This window comes from Panulirus ornatus, chromosome 1 (assembly GCF_036320965.1).
Source record: "Panulirus ornatus isolate Po-2019 chromosome 1, ASM3632096v1, whole genome shotgun sequence".
In the NCBI taxonomy this organism is placed as follows: domain Eukaryota; kingdom Metazoa; phylum Arthropoda; class Malacostraca; order Decapoda; family Palinuridae; genus Panulirus; species Panulirus ornatus.
This window is the reverse complement of record NC_092224.1, coordinates 46,537,776-46,558,698: the sequence shown is the minus strand read 5'-3', so window position 1 is coordinate 46,558,698 and position 20,923 is coordinate 46,537,776. Positions and strand designations below refer to the sequence as shown.

Sequence of the window (20,923 nt, the reverse complement as noted above, 5' to 3'; positions counted from 1 at the left end):
TTGGTAACTGAGGGAACTAGGATAAATGAGGAATTAACAAACTGAGGGAACTAGGGTAACTGAGGGACCTAGAATATGTGAGGAACTATAGAGACTGAAGAAAATAGGAGAACTAAGGAAACTTGAGTAATTAAAGTAACTAGGATAACTGAAGGAACTAGTGTAACTGAGAAAGTAGAATAACTAAAGGAACTACAGAAACTAAGGAAAGCAGGACAACTGAGGGAACTAGGATAACCGAGGAAACTTGCTTAACTAAAACAACCAGATCAACTAAGGGAAATAGGAAACTGAGGGAACTAGGATAACTTAGGAAATTTGGGTAACTAAAAGAACTAGAATAACTGAGGGAACTAGAATAACTGAGGGAACTAGAATAATTGAGGGAACAAGAGCAACTGGGGAAAATATGGTAATTTAGGGAACTAGAGACTGAGGGAACTAGGGTAACTGACGGAACTAGGAAACTGATTTAAGTAGCGTAACTGAAGGAATTAAAGAAACTGAGGGAACTAGATTATCTGAGGGAACTAGAGAAACTGACGGAACAAGGATAACTAAGGGAATTTGGATAAGTGAGGAAGCTAGGATAACTGAGGGAATCAGGATAACTGAGGGAACTAGGGTAACTAAGGGAACTAGAATATCTGAGAAACTAGAGAGACTGGAGAAAGTAGGATAACTAAGGAAACTTAAGTAATCAATGTAACCAGAATAACTGAAGGAACTAGGGTGACAGAGGAACTAGAATAACTGAAGTACCTAGAGAAACTAAGAGAAGCAGGAGAACTGAGAAAACTAGGATAACTGAGGGAGCTAGGACAACCGAGGAAACTTAGGTAACTAAGAAAGCTAGAATAACTTAGGGAAATAGGGTAACTGAGGGAACTAGAATAACTGAGGGAACAAGAGGAACTGGGGAAAGTAGGGCAATTTAGGGAACTAGAAACTGAGGGGACTAAGGTAACGGACGGAACTAGGATAACTGATTAAACCTGGGTAACTGAGGGAATTAAAGAAACTGAGAGAACTAGGTTATCTGAGGGAACTAGAAAAACTGACGGAACAAGGATAGCTGAGGGAATTAGAATAATTGAGGAAGCTAGGATAACAGAGGGAATTAGGATAACTGAGTGAACTAGGGTAACTACGGGACCTAGAATATCAGAGAAACTAGAAAGACTGGAGAAAGTAGGATAACTGAGGAAACTTAGGTAATTAATGTAACCAGGATAACTGAAGGAAATAGGGTAACTGATGAACTAGAATAACAGAAGTAACTAGAGAAACCAAGGGAAGCGAGACAACTGAGAGAACTAGGAGAACTGACTGAACTAGGGTAACCGAGGACACTTGGGTAACTAAGAGAGCTAGAAACACTTAGAGTAATATGGTTAATGAGGGATCTAGGATAACTGAGAAAACGTGGGTAATTAAGAAAACTCGAATAAATGAGGGAACTAGGACAACTGATGGAACTAGAAATTAATGAGGGAACTAGAATAAGTGAGTGAACTAAGACAACCGAGTGAACTAGAATATCTGTGGGAAGTAGGGTAACCAAGAAAACTAGGGTAGCTGAGAGAACTAGAGTAACTGAGGAAAATAGCGTAACTGAGGGAACTATGGTAACTAAGGGGAACCTGAATAATTGTGGGAACTAGGGTAACTGAGGAAACTAAAATAACTGAAGGAGCTAGGATAACCGTGGGAAGCAGGGAGACTGAGGGAACAAGGGTAACTGAGGGAAGTAGAGAAACTGAGGGAACCAGAGAAACTGAGGGCATTAGAGAAACTGAGGAACTAGAAAAACTGTGGGAACTAGAGTAAGTAGGAGAACTAGGGTAACTGAAGAAACTAGAGAAACTGAGGGAACTGGAGAAGGTGAGGGAACTAGGGTAACAGGGGAAACTAGAGTAACTCAAGGAATCAGAGAAACTGAGCGAAGTAAGATAACTGAGGGAACTAGTGAAACTAAGGAAACTAGAATAACTGAGGAAATTAAAGAAACCTAAGAAACTAGGGTAATTGAGGGAACAAGAGAAACCGATGGAACTAAGATAACTGAGGGAACAAGAGTAAGTGAGGAAAGTAGGATAATTTAGGAAACTAAAAAAAACTGAGGGAACTAAGGCAACTGAGGGAATCAAAGAAACTGAGGGAAGTAGGTTAACTGAGGGAACTATAGAAACTGACCGAACTAGGGTAAATGAGGAAATTTGCATGACTGAGAGAACTAGGATAAATGAGGAAATTTGCATGACTGAGAGAACTAGGATAACCGAGGGATTAACATAACTGAGAGAACTAGGGTAGCTGAGAGACGTAGAATATTTGAGGAACTATAGAGACTGAAGAAAATAGGATAACTGAGGAAACTTGCGTAATTAAGGTAACTAGGATAACTGAGGGAACGAGTGTAACTGAAAAAGTAGAATAACTGAGGGACCTATTGAAACTAAGGGAAGCAGGACAACCGAGGGAACTAGGATAACCGAGGAAACCTGCATATTTAAGAGAACCAAATTAATTAAGGGAAATAGGATAACTGAAGGAACTAGAATAACTGAGGGAACTAGGGTAACTGAGGGAACTAGAATAACTGAGGGAACTAGGGTAACTGAGGGAACTAGAATAACTGAAGGAAAAAGAGTAACTGGGAAAAATAGGGTAATTTGGGGACCTAGAAACTGAGGAAACTAGGGTAACTGGCGGAACTAGGATAACTGATTAAACTAGGGCAACTGATGGGAATTAGAGAAAATAAGGGAACTAGGTTATCTGAGGGAAATAGAGAAACTGACGGAACAAGGATAAATGAGGGAATTTGGATGAGTGAGGGAGCTAAGATAACTGAGGGAATTAGGATAACTAGTGAACTAGGGTAATTAAGGGAGCTAGAATATCTGAGGAACTAGAGAGACTGAAGAAAGAAGGATAACAGAGGAAACTTAAATAATCAAGGTAACCAGGATAACTGAAGAAACTAGGGTAACTGAGGAACTAGAATAACTGAAGTAACAAGAGAAACTAAGGGAAGCAGGACAACTGAGGGAAATATGATAACTGAGAGAACTAGGACAACTGTGAGAACTAGAATAATTGAGGGAACTAGCATAACTGAGAGAACTAAGATAACTGAGGGAACTATGATAACTGTAGGAAGTAGGGTAACCTAGAAAACTAGGGTAGTTGAGAGAACTAGAGTAACTGAGGAAAATTGCGTAACTGAGGGAACTATGGCAACTAAGGGGAACCTGAATAATTGTGGGAACTAGGGTAACTGAAGAAACTAAAATAACTGAAGGAGCTACGATAACCGTGGGAAGTAGGGTAACTGAGGGAACTAGAGTAACTGAGTGGACAAGAGAGTGTGAGGGAACTGGGGTCATTGAGTGAACTAGAGAAACCGAGGATACTAGGGTAACTGGGGGACTAGAGAAATTGAGGGAACTAGGGAATCTGAGGGAACTCTGGTAACTGAGGGAACTAGAGAAACTGAGGAACGAGAGAAACTGAGAGAACTAGGGTAACTAGGAGAAGTAGGGTAATTGAAGGAACTAGAGAAACTGAGAGAACTAGAGAAGATGGGGAACTAGGGTAACTGAGGGAACTAGGGTAACAGGGGGAACTATGGTAACTGAAGGAATTAGAGAAACTGAGCGAACTAAGGTAACTGAGGGAACTAGAGAAACGTAGGAAACTAGGGTAACTGAGGAAATTAAAGAAACCTAAAAAATTAGTGTAATTGAGGTAACAAGAGAAACCGCTGGAACAGGATAACTGAGGGAACAAGAGTAAGAGAGGAGAATAAGGTAATTTAGGAAACTAGAGAAACTGAGGGAACTAGGGTAACTGAGGGAATTAGAGAAACTGAGAAAAGTAGTTTAACTGAGGGAACTATAGAAACTGATGGAACTAGGATAAATGAGAAAATTTACATACCTGAGGGAACTAGGGTAACTGAGGGACCTAGAATATGTGAGGAACTATAGAAACTGAAGATTATAGGATAACTGAGGAAACTTGAGTAAGTAAGTAATTAAGGATAACTGAAGGAAACAGTGTAACTGAGAAAGTAGAATAACGGAGGGAATTAGAGAAACTAAAGGAAAACAGAACAACTGAGGGAACTAGGATAACCGAGGAAACTTGCGTAACTAAGAGAACCAGATTAATTAAGGGAAATTGGATAACTGAGGAAATTTGGGCAACTAAAAGAGCTAGAGTAACTGAGGGAACTAGGGTAACTGAGGGAACTAGAATAACTGAGGGAACAAGAGTAACTGAGGGAAAAAGGGTAATTTAGGAAACAAGAAACTGAGGGAACTAACTTAACTGACGGAACTAGGATAACTGATTAAACTAGGGTAACTGAGGGAATTAGGGAAACTGAGGGAACTAGGTTATCTGAGGGAACTAGAGAAACTGACAGAAGAAGGATAATTGAGGGAATTTGGATAAGTGAGGAAGCTAGGATAACAGAGGGAATTAGGTAACTGAGGGAACTAAGGTAATTTAGAGAACTAGAATATCTGAGAAACTAGAGAGACTGAAGAAAGTAGGATAACAGAGGAAATTTAAGTAATCATGGTAATCATCGCAACTGAAGGAACTAGGGTAACTGAGGAACTAGAATAACTGAGAGAACTAGAGAAACTAAGGAAAGCAGGGCAACTGAGGGAACTAGGATAACCGAGGAAACTTGGATAACTAAGAGGCCCAGAATAACTTTGGGAAATAGGGTAACTGAGGGAGCTAGGATAACTGAGGAAACTTGGGTAGTTAAGAAAACTCGAATAACTGAGGGAACTATGACAATTGATGGAACTAGAAGAACTGAGGAACTGGGATAACTGAGTGAACTAAGATAACTGCGGGAACTAGGATAACTGTGGAAAGTAAGGTAACCGAGAAAACTAGGGTAGCTGAGAGGACTAGATTAACCGAGGAAAATAGCGTAACTGAGGGAACTAGGGTAACTAAGAAGAACCTGAATAAATGTGGAAACTAGGTGACTGAAGTAATTAGAATAGCTGAGGGAACTACGATAACCATGGGAAGTAAGGTGACTGAGGGAACTGGGGTAACTGAGGGAATTAGGATAATTGAGGGAAGTAGGGTAACTGATGGAACTAGAGAAACCGAGGGAACTAGGGTAACTAAGGAGACTAGAGAAACAGAGGGAACTAGGGTATCTGAGGGAACTAGGGCAAATGAGGGAATTAGCGAAACTGAGGGAACTAAAGAAAGTGAGGGAACGAAGGTGACATGGAGAACTAGGGTAACTGAAGGAATTAGAGAAACTTAGTGAAGTAAGGTAACTGAGGCAACTAGAGAAACTTAGGAAATTAGGGTAACTGAGGAAATTAAAGAAACCTAGGAATCTCGGGTAATTGAGGGAACTAGAGAAACCGCTGGAACTAGGATAACTGAGGAAATTAGGGTTACTGATGGGACTAGGACAACTGAGGGAACTATGGTGAATGAGGGAACTGGGATGATAGAAGGAAGTAGGGTAACGGAGGGAATTAGAGAAACTGAGCGAAGTAAGGTAACAGAGAACTAGAGAAACTGAGGAACTAGAAAAACTGAGGAAATAGAGAAACTGAGGAAAGTAGGATAATTGAAGGTAGCGGGAATAGCTGAGAGAAGTACGGTAACTAAGGAAACTAGGATAACTGAGGGAAGTTGGGTAACTGAGGAACTAGGATAACTGAGGGAAGTAGAATAACTGAGGGAACTAGGGTAACAGAGATGTAGGGTAACAGAAGGAACTAGGGTAACTGAGGGAACTAGGATAACTGAGGGAACTAGGGTAACTAAGGGAACTAGGGTAACTAAGGGAACTAGGATAACTGAAAAATTGAGGGTAACTGAGGAACTAAAATAACTGAGGAAACGAGAGTAACTGAGAAAAATAGGTAACTGATGGAACTAGAGTAACTGAGGGAATTAGGATAATTGAGGGAAGTAGAGTAACTGATGGAATTAGGATAACTGATGGAACTAGGGTAACTAAGGGAGCTGGGGTAAGTGAGGGAATCTGAGAAACTGAGGGAACTAGGCTAACTGAAGGAGCTAGGATAACTGAGAGAACTATGATAACTAGAATAACTGAGGGAACTACAGTAAATGAAGAAAATACTGTAACTGCGGGAACTAGGACGATGGAAGGAAATAGGTTAGCTACGAGAACTAGATAAAGTGTAGGAGCTAGGGTAACCGCGGGAACAAGGATAACTAAGGGAACTAGCATAACTGAGGGAACTAGCATAACTGAGGGAATTAGGATAACTGATGGAACTAGGACAACTGAGGGAGCTATGGTAAACGAGGGAACTAGGATAACAGACGGAACTAAGGATAACTGAGGGAATTAGAGAAACTAAGCGAAGTAAGGTAACTGAGAGAATTAGAGAAACTGAGAAACTAGAAAAACTGAGGAAGTAGAGAAACTGAGGAAAGTAGGTTAACTGAAGGTAGCGGGAATAACTGAGAGAAGTAGGGTAAATAAGGGACTAGGATAAGTGAGGGAATTTGGGAAACTGAGGAAACTAGGATAACTGAGGGAAGTAGAGTAATTGAGGGAACCTGGGTAACTGAGAGACGTAGGGTAACAGAAGGAACAAGGGTATCTGAGGGAGTTAGGATAACTGAGGGAACTAGGGTAACTAGGGGAACTAGGATAACTGAAGAAATGAGGGTAACCGAGGAACTAGAATAGCCGAGGAAACTAGAGTAACTGAGGAAAATAGATAACTGAGAGAACTAGCATAACTGAGGGAACTAGGATAACTGATGGAACTAGGATAACTGATGGAACTAGGGTAACTAAGGGAACTAGAGTAAGTGAGGGAGAGAAACTGAGGGAATTAGGCTAACTGAAGGAGCTAGGATAACTGACAGAACTATGATAACTGAGGGAACTAGGATGATTGGTGGAACTAGGATAACTGATGGAACTAGTGTAACTAAGGGAACTAGGGTAAGTAAGGGAATAAGAGAAATTGAGGGAACTAGGCTAACTGAAGGAGCTAGGATTAATGAGAGAACTTTGATAACTGAGGTAACTAAGGTTATTGAGGGAACTAGAATAACTGAGGGAACTACAGTAAATGAAGAAAATATTGTAACAGAGGGAACTTGGACAGTGTAGGGAAATATGGTAGCTACGAGAACTAGAATAAGTGCGAGAGATAAGGTAACCGAGATACCTAGAATAGCTGAGGAAACTAGGGTAACTGAAGAATTGGAATAACTGAGGGAACTAGGGTAACTGAGGAACTGAAGTAATCGAGGGAACTAAGGTGACTGAGGGAACTAGAATATCCAAGGAACTAGAGAAACTGAAAAAAGTTGGATAACTGAAGAAACTTGGATAACTGAGGGAACTAGGGAACTGAAGGAACTAGCGTAAGGGAACTAGAATAAATGAGGGAACCAGGATAACCGAGGAAACTTGCGTAACTAAGAGAACTGGAATGATTAAGGGAAATAGAGTAACTGAAGAAACTAGGATAATGAGGAATCTTGGGTAACTAAAAGAACTAGAATAACTGAGGGAAGTAGAGTAACCGAGGGGACTAGAATAACTTAGGGAACTAGGATAACTGAGGGAACGAATAACTGAGGAAAATAGGGAAAATTAGGAAACTAGAGAAACTGAGGGAACTAGGGTAACTGACGGAACTAGGATAACTGAGGGATCTAGGGTAACTGAGGGAATTAGAGAAACTGAGGGAACTGCGTTAACTGAGGGAACTAAAGAAACTGGCGGAACTAGGACGAAAGAGCGAATTTGGATAATTGAGGGAGCTAGGATAACTGAGAGAACTAGAGAAACTAAGGGAAGCAGGACGACTGAGGGAACAAGGATAACGAGGGAACTAGGATAACCGAGGAAACTTGGGTAACTAAGAGAACTAGAATAATTTAGGGAAATAGGGTAACTGAGGAACTAGAATAACTGAGGAAATTTGGGTAATTATGAGTACTCGAATAACTGAGGGAACTAGGGCAACTGATGGAACGAATGATTGAGGGAACTAGGATAACTGTGGGAAGTAGGGTAACCGAAGGAACTAGGGTAACCGAGAGGACTAGAGTAACTGAGAAAAATAGGGTAAATCAGGGAACTGGGGTAACTAAGGGAACCTGAATAAATGTGGGAACCAGGGTAACTGAGGAAACTAGAATAACTGAGGGGACTACGATAACCGTGGGAAGTAGGGCAACTGAGGGAACTAGGGTAACCGAGCGGACTAGAGCAAGTAAGGGAACTAGGGTTACCGAGGGAACTAGATGAACTGAGGGAACTAGGTTAATTGATGGAACTAGGGTAACTGAGGAAACTAGAGAAACTGAAGGAACTAAGGTAACAAGGAAATAGGATAACTGATGGAACTTGGATAACTTAGGGAAGTAGGGTAACTGAGAGAACTAGGATAACTGAGGGAACTAGGGTAACTAAGGGAACTAGGATAATTGAGGGATCTTGGATAACTGAGGGAACTAAGATAATTGAGAGAGTTACGATAACTTAGGGAACTAGGAAAATTGAGGGAATTAGAGTAACCGAGGGAACTAGAATAACTGATGGAACTAGCGGAACAGAGGGAACTAGGATAACTAAAGCAAGTAGGGTAACTGAGAAACTAGAATCACTGAGGGAAATAGGGTAACTAAGGGAATTAGAGTTACTGAGGGAACTAGGATAACTGAAGGAACTAGGATACGTATAGTAAGTAGAAAAGCTGAGTGAACTGAGGGAACTAGGATAACTAGGGAACTAGGGTAACTAAGGGAACTAGGATAACTGAGGGAATTTGGATAACTGAGAGAGCTATGATATCTGAGGGAACTAGGGCAACTGAAGACGGTGGTGGGCTTAAATAACCTCTTATTGAACCCCATCTATAGGGTTATCTAGCCCCTGCATGAACTCCATCAGTAGGGCTACCTAATCCCTACATGAACCTCATCAGTGGGGTTATCTAATCCCGGCATGGACCTCATCAGTAGGGTTATCTAACCACTGCATGAATCTCATCAGTGGGGCTATCTAACCCCTACATGAACCCCATCTGTAGGGTTATCTAACCCCTGCATGAACTCCATCACTAGGGTTATCTAATCCTTACATGAATCCCATCAGTAGGGATATCTGAGCCTTGCATGAACCCATCAGTAGGGTTATCTAACCCTTATATGAACCTCATCGGTAAGATTATCTAACGGTTGCAGCCCTATAGGATAACATGTCTCTCGGCATAAGTAACCCACACAACCCCACCATAAAACAGGGTATCAAAGTAAGTAAAATGATTTATCTCTTCTTCCTTTCTGCCAGGCTGAGCTGGAGGTACAAAAAGCAGTGTGGGCGGCGAGTCAGGTGACCGAGGGTGTACTAATGGCTCTCAACAGCCCACCCGCATGCGGCCATGCTTACCTGTGTCATGCCGCAGCCGCCGCAGCCTCCAGGGGACCGCTGGCCGCAATGTTCACCAGGCTGGCTGGGTGAGTCACGTCCAAGTGACGTAAGATCATCCTTGATACCTAGATAGTAATACAGACCAGAGTAATACAATGCTTGTTAACATGACGTCCAGAGAAATACAGTACTTGTTAACATGACGTCCAGAGTAATACAGTACTTGTTAACCTGACGTCCAGAGTAATGCAGCACTTGTTAGCATGCCATCCAGATTAATATAGTACTTGTTAACCTGACGTCCACAGTAATACAGCACTTGTTAACCTCAAGTCCAGAGAAATACAGTACTTGTTAAACTGACGTCCAGAGTAATACAGTACTTGTTAACCTGACGTCCATAGTAATGCAGTACTTGTCAACATGATGTCCAGAGTAATATATTACTTGTTAACCTGACGTCCAGAGTAATACAGTACTTGTTAACCTCAAGTCCCGAGTAATACAGTACTTGTTAACTTGACGACCACAGAAATACAGTACTTGTTAATCTGACGTCCAGAGTAATGCAGCACTTGTTTATCTGACGTCAAAAGTAATAGAGTACTTGTTAACCTGACGTCCAGAGTAACACAGTACTTGTTAACCTGAGGTCAACAAGTAATACAGTACTTGTTAACCTGACGTCCAGAGTAATACAATACTTGTTAACCTGAGGTCAACAAGTAATACAGTACTTGTTAACCTGACGACTAGAGTAATAAATACTTGTTAACCTGACGTCCTAAATGATACAGTACTTGTTAACCTAGCGTCCAGAGTAATACAGTACTTGTTAAACTGACGTCCAGAGTAATACAGTACTTGTTAACCCGACGTCCAGAGTAATGCAGTACTTGTTAACATGACGTTTAGTGTAATACAGTACTTGTTAACTTGACGTCCAGAGTAATACACTGCGTGTTAACCTAACGCCCAGAGTGATAGTGTACTTGTTAACCTGAAGTCCAGAGTAATAGAGTACTTATTAACCTAACATCCCGAGTAATACAGAACTTGTGAATTTGACGTCCAGAATAATACAATACTTGTTAACCTGACGTCCAGAGTGATAGTGTGCTTGTTAACCTGACGTCCAGTATGATAGAGTACTTGTTAAACTGACGTCCAGAGTAATACAGTACTTGTTAACCTGACGCGTAGAGTAATACAGTACTTATTAACCTGACGTCCCGAGTAATAGAGTACTTGTTAACCTGACGTAAAGAGTAGTACAGTCCTTGTTAACCTGACGTCCATAGTAATGCAGTACTTGTTAACCTAAAGTCCAGTATAGTACAGTACTTGTTAACCTAACGTCCAGAGTAATACAGTACCTGTTAACCTGACGTCCAGAGTAATACAGTACTTGTTAACCTGACCTCCAGTGCAATACAGTACTTTTTAACCTGAGGTCCAGAGTAATACATTACTTGTTAACCTGACATCCCGAGTAATACAGTATTTGTTAACCTGACGTGCAGAGCAATACTGAACTTGTTAACCTGACGTCTAGAATAATAGAGTACTTGTTAACCTTACGTCCAGATTAATACAGTACTTGTTAACCTGACGCCCAGAGTAATGACGTTCTTGTTATTCTGACATCCAGAGTAATACAGTACTTGTTAACGTACGTCCAGTGCAATACAGTACTTGTTAACCTGACTTCCAGAGTAATACTGTCCTTGTTAACCTGACGTCAAGAGTGTTACAGTACTTGTTAACCTGACGTCGAGAGTAATGCATTGCTTGTTAACCTGACGTCTACAGGAATGCAGTACTTGTTAATCTGACGTCCCGAGTAATGCATTACTTGTGAACATGATATCCAGAGTAATACAGTACTTGTTAACCTGACGTCCAGTATTACAGAGTACTTGTTAACCTGACGTATGGAGTAGTACATTCCTTGTTAACCTGACGTGTAGAGTAATACAGTACTTGTTAACCTGACGTCCAGAGGAATAGCGCAATTGTTAACCTGACGTCCAGAGTAGTACAGTACTTGTTAACCTGACGTCCAGAGTAATACAGTAGTTATTAACCTGACGTCCAGAGTATTACAGTAGTTGTTAAATTGACGTCCAGCGTAAAGCAGTTTTTGTTAATCTGACGTCCAGAGTAATACAGTACCTGTTAACCTGACGTCCAGAGTAATACAGTACTTGTTAACCTGACGTCCAGAGTAATACAGTACTTGTTAACCTGACGTCCAGAGTAATACAGTACATGTTAACCTGACGTGCAGAGGAATACATTAGTTGTTAACCTGACGTCCAGAGTAACGCAGTTCTTGTTAATCTGACGTCCAGAGTAATACAGTACTTGTTAACCTGACGTCCAGAGTAATGCAGTACTTGTCAACCTGACATCCAGTGTAATACGGTACTTGTCAAATTGACGGACAGAGTAATACAGTACTTGTTAGCCTGACGTCCAGAGAAATACAGTTCTAGTTAATCTGACGTCCAGAGTAATACAGTACTTGTTAACATGATGTCTGTTGTAACGCAGTTCATCTTAACCTACTGCCCAGAGTAACGCAGTTATTGTTAACCTGACGTCCAGAGTAATAGAGTACTTGTTAACCTAAAGTCCAGAGTAATGCAGGACTTGTTGACTTAACGTTCAGAGTGATACAGGAATTGTTACTCTGACGTCCAGAGAAATACAGTATTTGTTAACCTGACGTCTAAAGTAATACCGCATTTGTTAACTTGACGTCCAGAGTAATACAATACTCGTTAACCTGACGTCCAGAGTGATACATTACTTGTTAGATTGACGTCAAAGGTAAAGCAGTACTTGTTTAACTGACGTCCAAAGTGATACAGTATTTGTTAACCTGACGTTCAGAGTAATGCAGTCTTGTTAACCTGACGTCCGGAGTAAAGCAGTACTTGTCAATCTGACATCCAGAGTAGTACAGTAATTGTTAATCTGACATCCAGAGTAATACAGTACTTGTTTACCTGACTTCCAGAGTAATTCTGTCCTTGTTATCCTGACGTCCAGAGTGATACAGTAACTGTTAACCTGAGGTCCATAGTAATACAGTACTTGTTAACCTGACGTCCAGAGTAATACAGTACTTGTTAACCTGACGTCCAGAGTAATACAGTACTTGTTAACCTGACGTGCAGAGTAATGCAATACTGATTAACCTGACGTCCAGAGTAATACCGTACTTCTTAACCTGACATCCATAGTAATGTAGCATTTGTTAACCTGACGTCCAGAGTAATACCGTACTTGTTACCCTGACGCTCAGAGTAATACAGTGCTTGTTAACCTGACCTCCAGAGTAATGCAGTACTTGTAACCTGACATCCAGAGTAATACAGTACTTGTTAACCTGACGTCCAGAGTAATACAGTACTCGTTAACCTTGCGTCCAGTGTAATACAATACTTGTTAACTTGACGTCCAAAGTAATACATTATTTGTTAAACTGACGTCAAAGATAATGCAGTACTTGTTTACCTGACGTCCCGAATAATACAGAACTTGTTTACCTGACGTCCAAAGTAATGCAGTACTTGTTAACCTGAGCTCCAGAGTAATGCAGTACTTGTTAACCTGACGTCCAGAGTAATACAGTACTTGTTAACCTGACGTCCAGTGTGTTACAGTACTTGTTAACTTGACGCAAGATGAAATCAGTTGTTGTTAACCTGATATCCAGAGTAATAAGTACTTGTAAAACTGACGTCCAAAGTAATACAGTACTTGTTAACCTGACGTCTAGAGTAATACAGTACTTGTTAACTTGACGTCCAAAGTAATACCGTACTTGTTAACCTAACGTGCAGAGCAATACTGTACTTGTTTACCTGACGTCCATAGTATGACAGTACTGATTAACTTGAAGTCCAGAGTAATACAGTACTTGTTAACCTGACGTGCAGAGTAATACAGTATTTGTTAACCTGACGTCCAGAGTAATGCAGTAATTGTTAACCTGACGTCCAGTGTAATAAAATACTCTTTAACTTGACGTCCAGAGTAATACAGTACTTCTTAACCTGACGTCCAGAGTAATGAAGTACTTGTTAACCTGACGTCCAGAGTAATTATCGAACTTGTTACCCTGGCATCCAGACTAATACAGTACTTGTTAACCTGACGTCCAGAGTAATGCAGTGCTTGTTAACCTAACGTCCAGAGTAATACAGCACTTGTTAACCCTGACGTCCTGAGCAATACCGTACTTGTTAACTTGATGTCCAGAGTAATACAGTACTTGTTAACCTGATGTCCAGAGTAATACAATACTTGTTAACCTGACGCAAGAGTAATACAGTACTTGTTAACCAGACGTCCAGTGTATTATAGTACTTTTTAACATGACGCAAGAGTAATACAATATTTGTTAACCAGACCTCCAGAGTAATACAGTTCTTCTTAACCAGACGTCCAGAGTAATACAGTACTTGTTAACCTACGTCCAGAGTAATACAGTCCTTGTTAAGCTGACGTCGTGTAATACAGTACTTGTTAACCTGACGTACAGAGTAATACAGTACAAGTTAACATGACGTCCAAAGTAATACAGTACTTGTTAACATGACGTCAGATTAATAAGATACTCGTTTACCTGGCGTCCAGAGTAATACAGTACTTGTTAACAGGACGTCCAAAGTAATACAGTACTTGTTGACCTGACGGCCACATTAATACAGCACGTTTACCTGACGTCCAGAGTAATACAGTACTTGTTAACCAGACGACCAGAGTAATGCAGGGCTTACTGACTAAACGTCCAGAGTAATAGAGTGATTGGTAACCTGACATCCAGAGTAATACAATACTTGTTAACCTGACCTCGAGACTAATGCAGTAAACCTGACATCCTGAGTAATACATTACTTGTTAACATAACGTCCAGAGTAATACAGTACTTGTTAATCTGTCGTCCAGAGTAATACAGTACTTGTTAACCTGACGACCAGAGTAATACAGTGCTTGTTAACCTTGCGTCCAGACTAATACAGAACTTGTTAACTTGACGTCCAGAATAATACATTATTTGTTAAATTGACATCAAAGATAATGCAGTACTTGTTTACCTAACGTCCAGAATAATACAGCACTAGTTTACCTGACGTCCAGAGTAATGCAGTACTTGTTAACCTGACCTCCAGAGTAATGCAGTACTTGTTAACCTGACATCCAGAGTAATACAGTACTTGTTAACCTGACGTCCAGAGTAATACAGTACTCGTTAACCATGCGTCCAGTGTAATACAATACTTGTTAACTTGACGTCCAAAGTAATACATTATTTGTTAAACTGACGTCAAAGATAATGCAGTACTTGTTTACCTGACGTCCCGAATAATACAGAACTTGTTTACCTGACGTCCAAAGTAATGCAGTACTTGTTAACCTGAGCTCCAGAGTAATGCAGTACTTGTTAACCTGACGTCCAGAGTAATACAGTACTTGTTAACCTGACGTCCAGTGTGTTACAGTACTTGTTTACTTGACGCAAGAGTAATACAATATTTGTTAACCTGACCTCCAGAGTAATACAGTTCTTAACCGGACGTCCAGAGGAATACAGTACTTGTTAACCTAAGTCCAGAGTACTTGTTAACCTCACGTCCAGAGTAATGCAGTACTTGTTAACCTGACGTCCAGAGCAATGCAGTACTTGTTAACCTGACATCCAGAGTAATAAAGTACTTGTTAGCCTGACGTCCAGAGTAATGGAGTACTTGTTAACCTTTCTTCCAGAGTAATACTGTCCTTGTTATTCTGACGTCCAGAGAGATACAGTAGTTGTTAACCCGATGTCCATAGTATTACAGTACTTGTTAAACTGAGGTCCAGAGTAATACAGTATTTGTTAAACTGACGTCGTGAGTAATATAGTCCTTGATAACCTGACGTCCAAAGTAATACGGTAATGGTTAACCTGACTTCCAAAGTAATACAATACTTGTTAACCTGACGCCCATAATTATACAGTACTTGCTAACCTGTCTTGCAGAGTAATACATGTTAACCTGATGTCCACAGTAAAACAGTACTTTTTAACCTGACGTCCAGAGTAATACAGTACTTGTTAACCTGACGTACAGCGTAATACTGTAATTGTTAACCTAACGTCCAGAATGATATAGTACTTTTTAAACTGACGTCCAGAGTAATACAGTACTTGTTAACCTGACGTCTAGAGTAATAGAGTACTTCTTAACCTTAATTCCAGAGTAATGCAGTACTTGTTAACCTGACTTCCAGAGAAATGGAGTACTTGTTAACCTGACGTTCAAAGTAATAGAGTGCTTGTTAACCTGACGCCAGAGTAATACAGTACTTGTTAACGTCCAGAGCAATACAGGCCTTGTTAACCTGACGTATAGAGTGATAAAGTACTTGTAAACCTGACGTCCAGAGTAATACAGTACTTGCTAACCTGACGTCGTGAGTAATACAGTACTTCTTAACCTGAATTCCAGAGTAATGGAGTACTTGTTAACCTGATTTCCAAAGTAATAGAGTACTTGTCAACCTGACGTCCAGAGTAATGCAGTACTTGTTAACGTCCAGAGTAATACAGACCTTGTTAACCTGACGTAAAGAGTGATACAGTAATCTTAAACCTCACGTGCAGAGTAATACAGTACTTGTCAACCTGACATCCAGAGTAATACAATACTCGTTAACCTGACGTCCTGAGTAATACAATACTTCTTAACTTGACGGCCACAGTAATATAGTACTTGTTAGCCTGACGTCCAAAGTAATACAATATTTGTTAAGCTGACGTCCCGAGTAATATACTACTTGTTAACCTGACGACGAAAGTAATACAGTACTTGTTAACCTGATGTCCAGAGTGATATAGTACTTGTTAACCTGACGTCGAAAGTAATACAGTACTTGTTAACCTGACGTCTAGAGTAATACAGTACTTGTTTATCTGACGTCCAGAGTAATACAGTACTTGTTAACCTGACGTCCAGAGTAATATAGTACTTGTTAACCTGACGTCCAAAGTAATACAGTTCTTGTTAACCTGACGTCCAGATTAATACAGTATTTGTTAACTTGACGTCCAGAGTAATACAGTACTTGTTAATCTGACGTCCAGATTAATACAGTATTTGTTAACCTGAAGTCCAGAGTAATATAGTACTTGTTAACCTGACGTCCAGTGCATTACAGTACTTGCTAATCTTATGTCCAGAGTAATACAGCACGTGTTAACTTGACGTCCAGAGTAATAAAGTTGTTGTTAACTTAACGTCGAGAGTAATAGAGTACTTGTTAACCTGACGTCTCGAGTAATACAGAACTTGTTAACCTGACGCCCCAAGTAATACAGTACTTGTTAGCTTGACCTTCCGAGTAATACAGTACTTGGTAACCTGACGTCCAGAGTAATACAGTACTTGTTAACCTGAACTTCCCGACTAGTACAGTATTTGTTAACCTGACGTCCAGAGAAATACAGTACTTGTTAACCTGAGGTCCAGAGTAATACAGTAATGTTAACCTGAACTTCCCGACTAGTACAGTACTTGTTAACCTGACGTTCTTAGTAGCACAGTTTTTCTTATACAGTACATACCTGGAACATGCATAATTGTTACATAAAAGATAACACATAGTGAAAATTACAAAATGATTTCATTCTCATGTATTTCACGAGACGGATTCCTCTCCATTAGGGAATGGTTGGACCGGTGGCCGGGTCTTAGGGGGTCAGAGCTGGGCCAGGTGACGCTCACCGCAGCCGCCACCCTCACCTGCCCTGACTACCATCACCCCACCCACTCCTGCTGATCCATACCTGCTCACTCCTGCCCACGCCTTCCCTCCAGGTGGGCATATTTCGTCGTCAGAAGCTAACATTCACCAGCTGCACATCCAGCCACCCACCGTACTTACCTCCACACCGGCCACACTGGGGCAAGTGGCTATGCTACAGCAGTACGACGGGTGGCGACGGAAGCAACGCGCCGCACATGGGTAAACATTGACAAGTCCGCGGCCTCGGAAAAGTAAACAGACGATCAATACACCAACTGAGTCACACACACCAGGATGAGTCTCCTGCTCACTGGGTATTATACAGTGGCAGACAACAGATGCCACAAAAGGTTCAGCTGCTGAACCTCTGGTGCAAACTGTATCCTCTTTCGGGTTACTGTCTACAGCATGGGTAAGAGAACTACGTCACTGTCCACAGCATGGGTAGGAAAACAGCGTTATTGTCTACAGGATGGGTAGGAGAACTGCGTCACTGTCTACAGTACGGGTAGGAGAACTGCGTCCCTGTTTACAGGATAGGTAGGAGTAATGCGTCATTGTCCACATGATGGGTAGGTCTACTGCGCCATTGTCTAAAGGATGGGTATGAGTGTTGCGTCACTGTCTACAGGATAGGTAGGAGTAGAGTCACTGTCCATACTATGGATAGGAGTAATACGTTACTGTCTACAGGATGGGTGGGAGTACTGCGCCACCGTCTACAGGGTGGGTGGGAGTACTGCGCCACCGTCTACAGGATGGGTGGGAGTACTGCACCATTGTCTACAGGATGGGTAGGAGTAGTGCACCACCGTCTAAATTATGGGTAGAAGTACTGTGCCACTGTCTATAGGATGGGTAGGAGTGGTGCACCGCTGTCTACAGGATGGGTAGGAGTGGTGGTGCACCGCTGTCTACAGGATGGGTAGGAGTACTGCGCCACTGTCTACATGATGAGTAGGAGTACTGCGTCAATGTGCATAGACAGGATGGGTGGGAGTACTGTGTCTCTGTCTACAGGATGGGTAGGGGTACTGCGTCACTGTCTATTTGATGGGTAGGGGTACTGTGCCACTGTCTACAGGATGGGTAGTAGTACGTCGCTGTCTACAAGATGGGCAGGAGTACTGTGCCACTGTCTTCAGGATGGGTGAGATTACTGCGTCACTACCTATAGGATGGGTAGGAGTACTGCGTCACTGTCTACAAGATGGGTATGAGTGTTGTGAGACTGTCTACAGGATAGGTAAGTACTGCGCCACTTTCTACAGGCTGGGTAGGAATACTGTCACTGATCAGAGGATGGGTAAGAGTCCTGCATCACTGTCTACATGATGGGTAGGAGTACTGCGTCACTGTCTACATTATGGGTAGGAGTGCTGTCACTGTTCAGAGGATGGGTAAGAGTCCTGCATCAAAATCTACATGATGGGCAGGAGTACTGCGTCATTGTCTACAGGATGGGTAGGAGTGCTGTCACTGTTCAGAGGATGGGTAGGAGGATTGCGTCACTGACTAGAGGATGGTAAGAATACTGCGTCATTATCTACAGGATGGATAGGAGTACTGCGTCACTCTCTACAGGATGGGTTCTGCCACTGTCTACATAATGGGTAAGAGTACTGCGTCACTGTTAACAGGTTGGGTTAAAGTACTGCGTCACTATCATCAAGATGGGTAGGAGTCATGCATCACTGTTCAGAGGAGGGGTATTAGTACTGCACCATTGTCTAAAGGATAGGTAGGAGTACTGCGTCACTGTCTACAGGATAGGTAGGAGCACTGCGCCACTGTTTACAGGATGGGTGGGTGTATTGCGTCACTGTCTACATGATGGGTAAGAGCGCACAATTTGATTACCCTTGTTTTCCCTCCAAGATCAAGACGCCAGTAACATTATGATGTGATCTAATGTTTGTTTATTATTATTATTATGAAGACGGTGTAGCGTGATGAAGAGAACGCTTGTACGACAATATGACGACACCTGCCTGTAACGTAATCACACATAGCAGGAACAATATACTCTCCGATGAAATATGTAATTATTTGTATATATGGCGTCATCAGCGTTTACTGTTATGATATATGTTAGGTGTGAGTTGTGAGGCGACAGCTTCATTATATATCAAGTCTTCATATTGTAGTTGTTTGATAACATTATCATTACACAACCCAAGGCCCCTTTTGTGGGGTTCCTGCACCCTTGAGGCTGCACTCCAGGCAGGAGCACGGAAATGGAAGACTCCTTTAAGGCGAGTAGGTTCTCGACGAGACTCTACTTCTCTCTGTCCAATGACCATGACAGTCTTGCCCAAGACAACTTCTTGCCCATGGCGTACCAAGTTCCTGGCGGAATCTGGTAACGCCAGTCATTGTATCCACAATTATGCATGTGACAAATGGAATCGATAAATCTACGTAGCATGAGACATGAGTGGCACCTTTCTACAGGTGGCCACATCAGGGATGATGTAAGAGTGACGACAGATGACAAAGAAAAAGTATATACACATACGATAATGAAAGATGAACGCAGATACCTGGGCCCTGCTTACAACTACATCCTTCTTTCCACGAGACCTTCATTACGAAGTCTCGTAATAATAAAGACCATCACTTCACTATCATATGTCAACTCATAAAGTGTAGAATTAGTACAAAATCAATTTTAGCCTTGATGAATACACATCTTATGTAAAGGAAAAACAATATGACATCACTTTACGGTAACTGTGTGAAATATATTCTTTAATGGAAACTTTAAGACTGAATTTCTTTCTAAACCTTAGGACTGGTTAAGCTGTCTTTATTTTCAACTTATCTCAAAAATAAATTAATAAACAATCCCTCTCAAATAATCTTTAATTAAGACTCTAGATTTAATGTTAAGATGACAAACCGTACTTTATAAGAAGATGCAAGTCAGTGAGCTGAGGAAGGTGAGATACATATGTATACAACAGAGGCACAAGCACGCTGTGCTGTCAAACACTGTACAACCACACACATGAGGAGTTAGTTCAAATACAGTGTCGTGCCACCTACTTTATGGATCATTCCCTGGCTACGCTCTGCAGCAAATAAAAGTAAAGCACTATGACTGAGACCGACTTGGAGGGAGGTGCTCACCTCACCAAGCACATTCTGCAGCCGAGTTGACGCAATGGTAGGTAATGATGAAGGGCTAGCCAGGCTGATTCATAGTAACTTACCTGCAAGAGGAGACTCGACCACCAGCTGTTGCTGTCAAGTGTCCAGCGACACCAGTACGTGGCCAACAGGTCACTGGCAGGAGGACCCGACCATCAGCTGATGCTGTCAAGTGCCCATCGACACCAGTACGTGGCCAACAGGTCACTGTGGCAATAGAACTCGAACACCAGCTGATGCTGCCAGTACTGTCCTCTCATCTTGAAAAGTAAGACACACAAGGCTCTCAGCTCCGCATTTGTTTATTTTCACATCTCGGCTACAGTTTAAACCTTGTAACACTTCTTGAACCATCGACCATAAAGGGATTTCTTAGCTTTATCAAATTATATATATATATATATATATTATATTTTTCTTTGTCGCTGTCTCCCGCGTTAGCGAGGTAGCGCAAGAAAACAGACGAAAGAATGGCCCAACCCACCCATATACATATGTATATGCCTACGCGTCCGCACACGCAAATATACATAT

The 20,923-nt window shown here is 41.5% G+C and overlaps 1 protein-coding gene across 1 annotated transcript in view; it reads left to right on the top strand.

The window, feature by feature from the left end:
• LOC139751222 (uncharacterized) overlaps positions 1 to 20,076 on the top strand; it is a 58,793-nt gene extending 38,717 nt beyond the window's left edge. The window contains exons 3-4 of the mRNA XM_071666465.1: positions 9,353 to 9,519; positions 17,155 to 20,076. Coding sequence (XP_071522566.1) covers positions 9,353 to 9,519; positions 17,155 to 17,269 — 282 coding nt within the window. The 3' untranslated portion in view covers positions 17,270 to 20,076. The remainder of the gene's footprint in view (positions 1 to 9,352; positions 9,520 to 17,154) is intronic.
• The last annotated feature ends 847 nt before the right edge of the window (positions 20,077 to 20,923 follow it).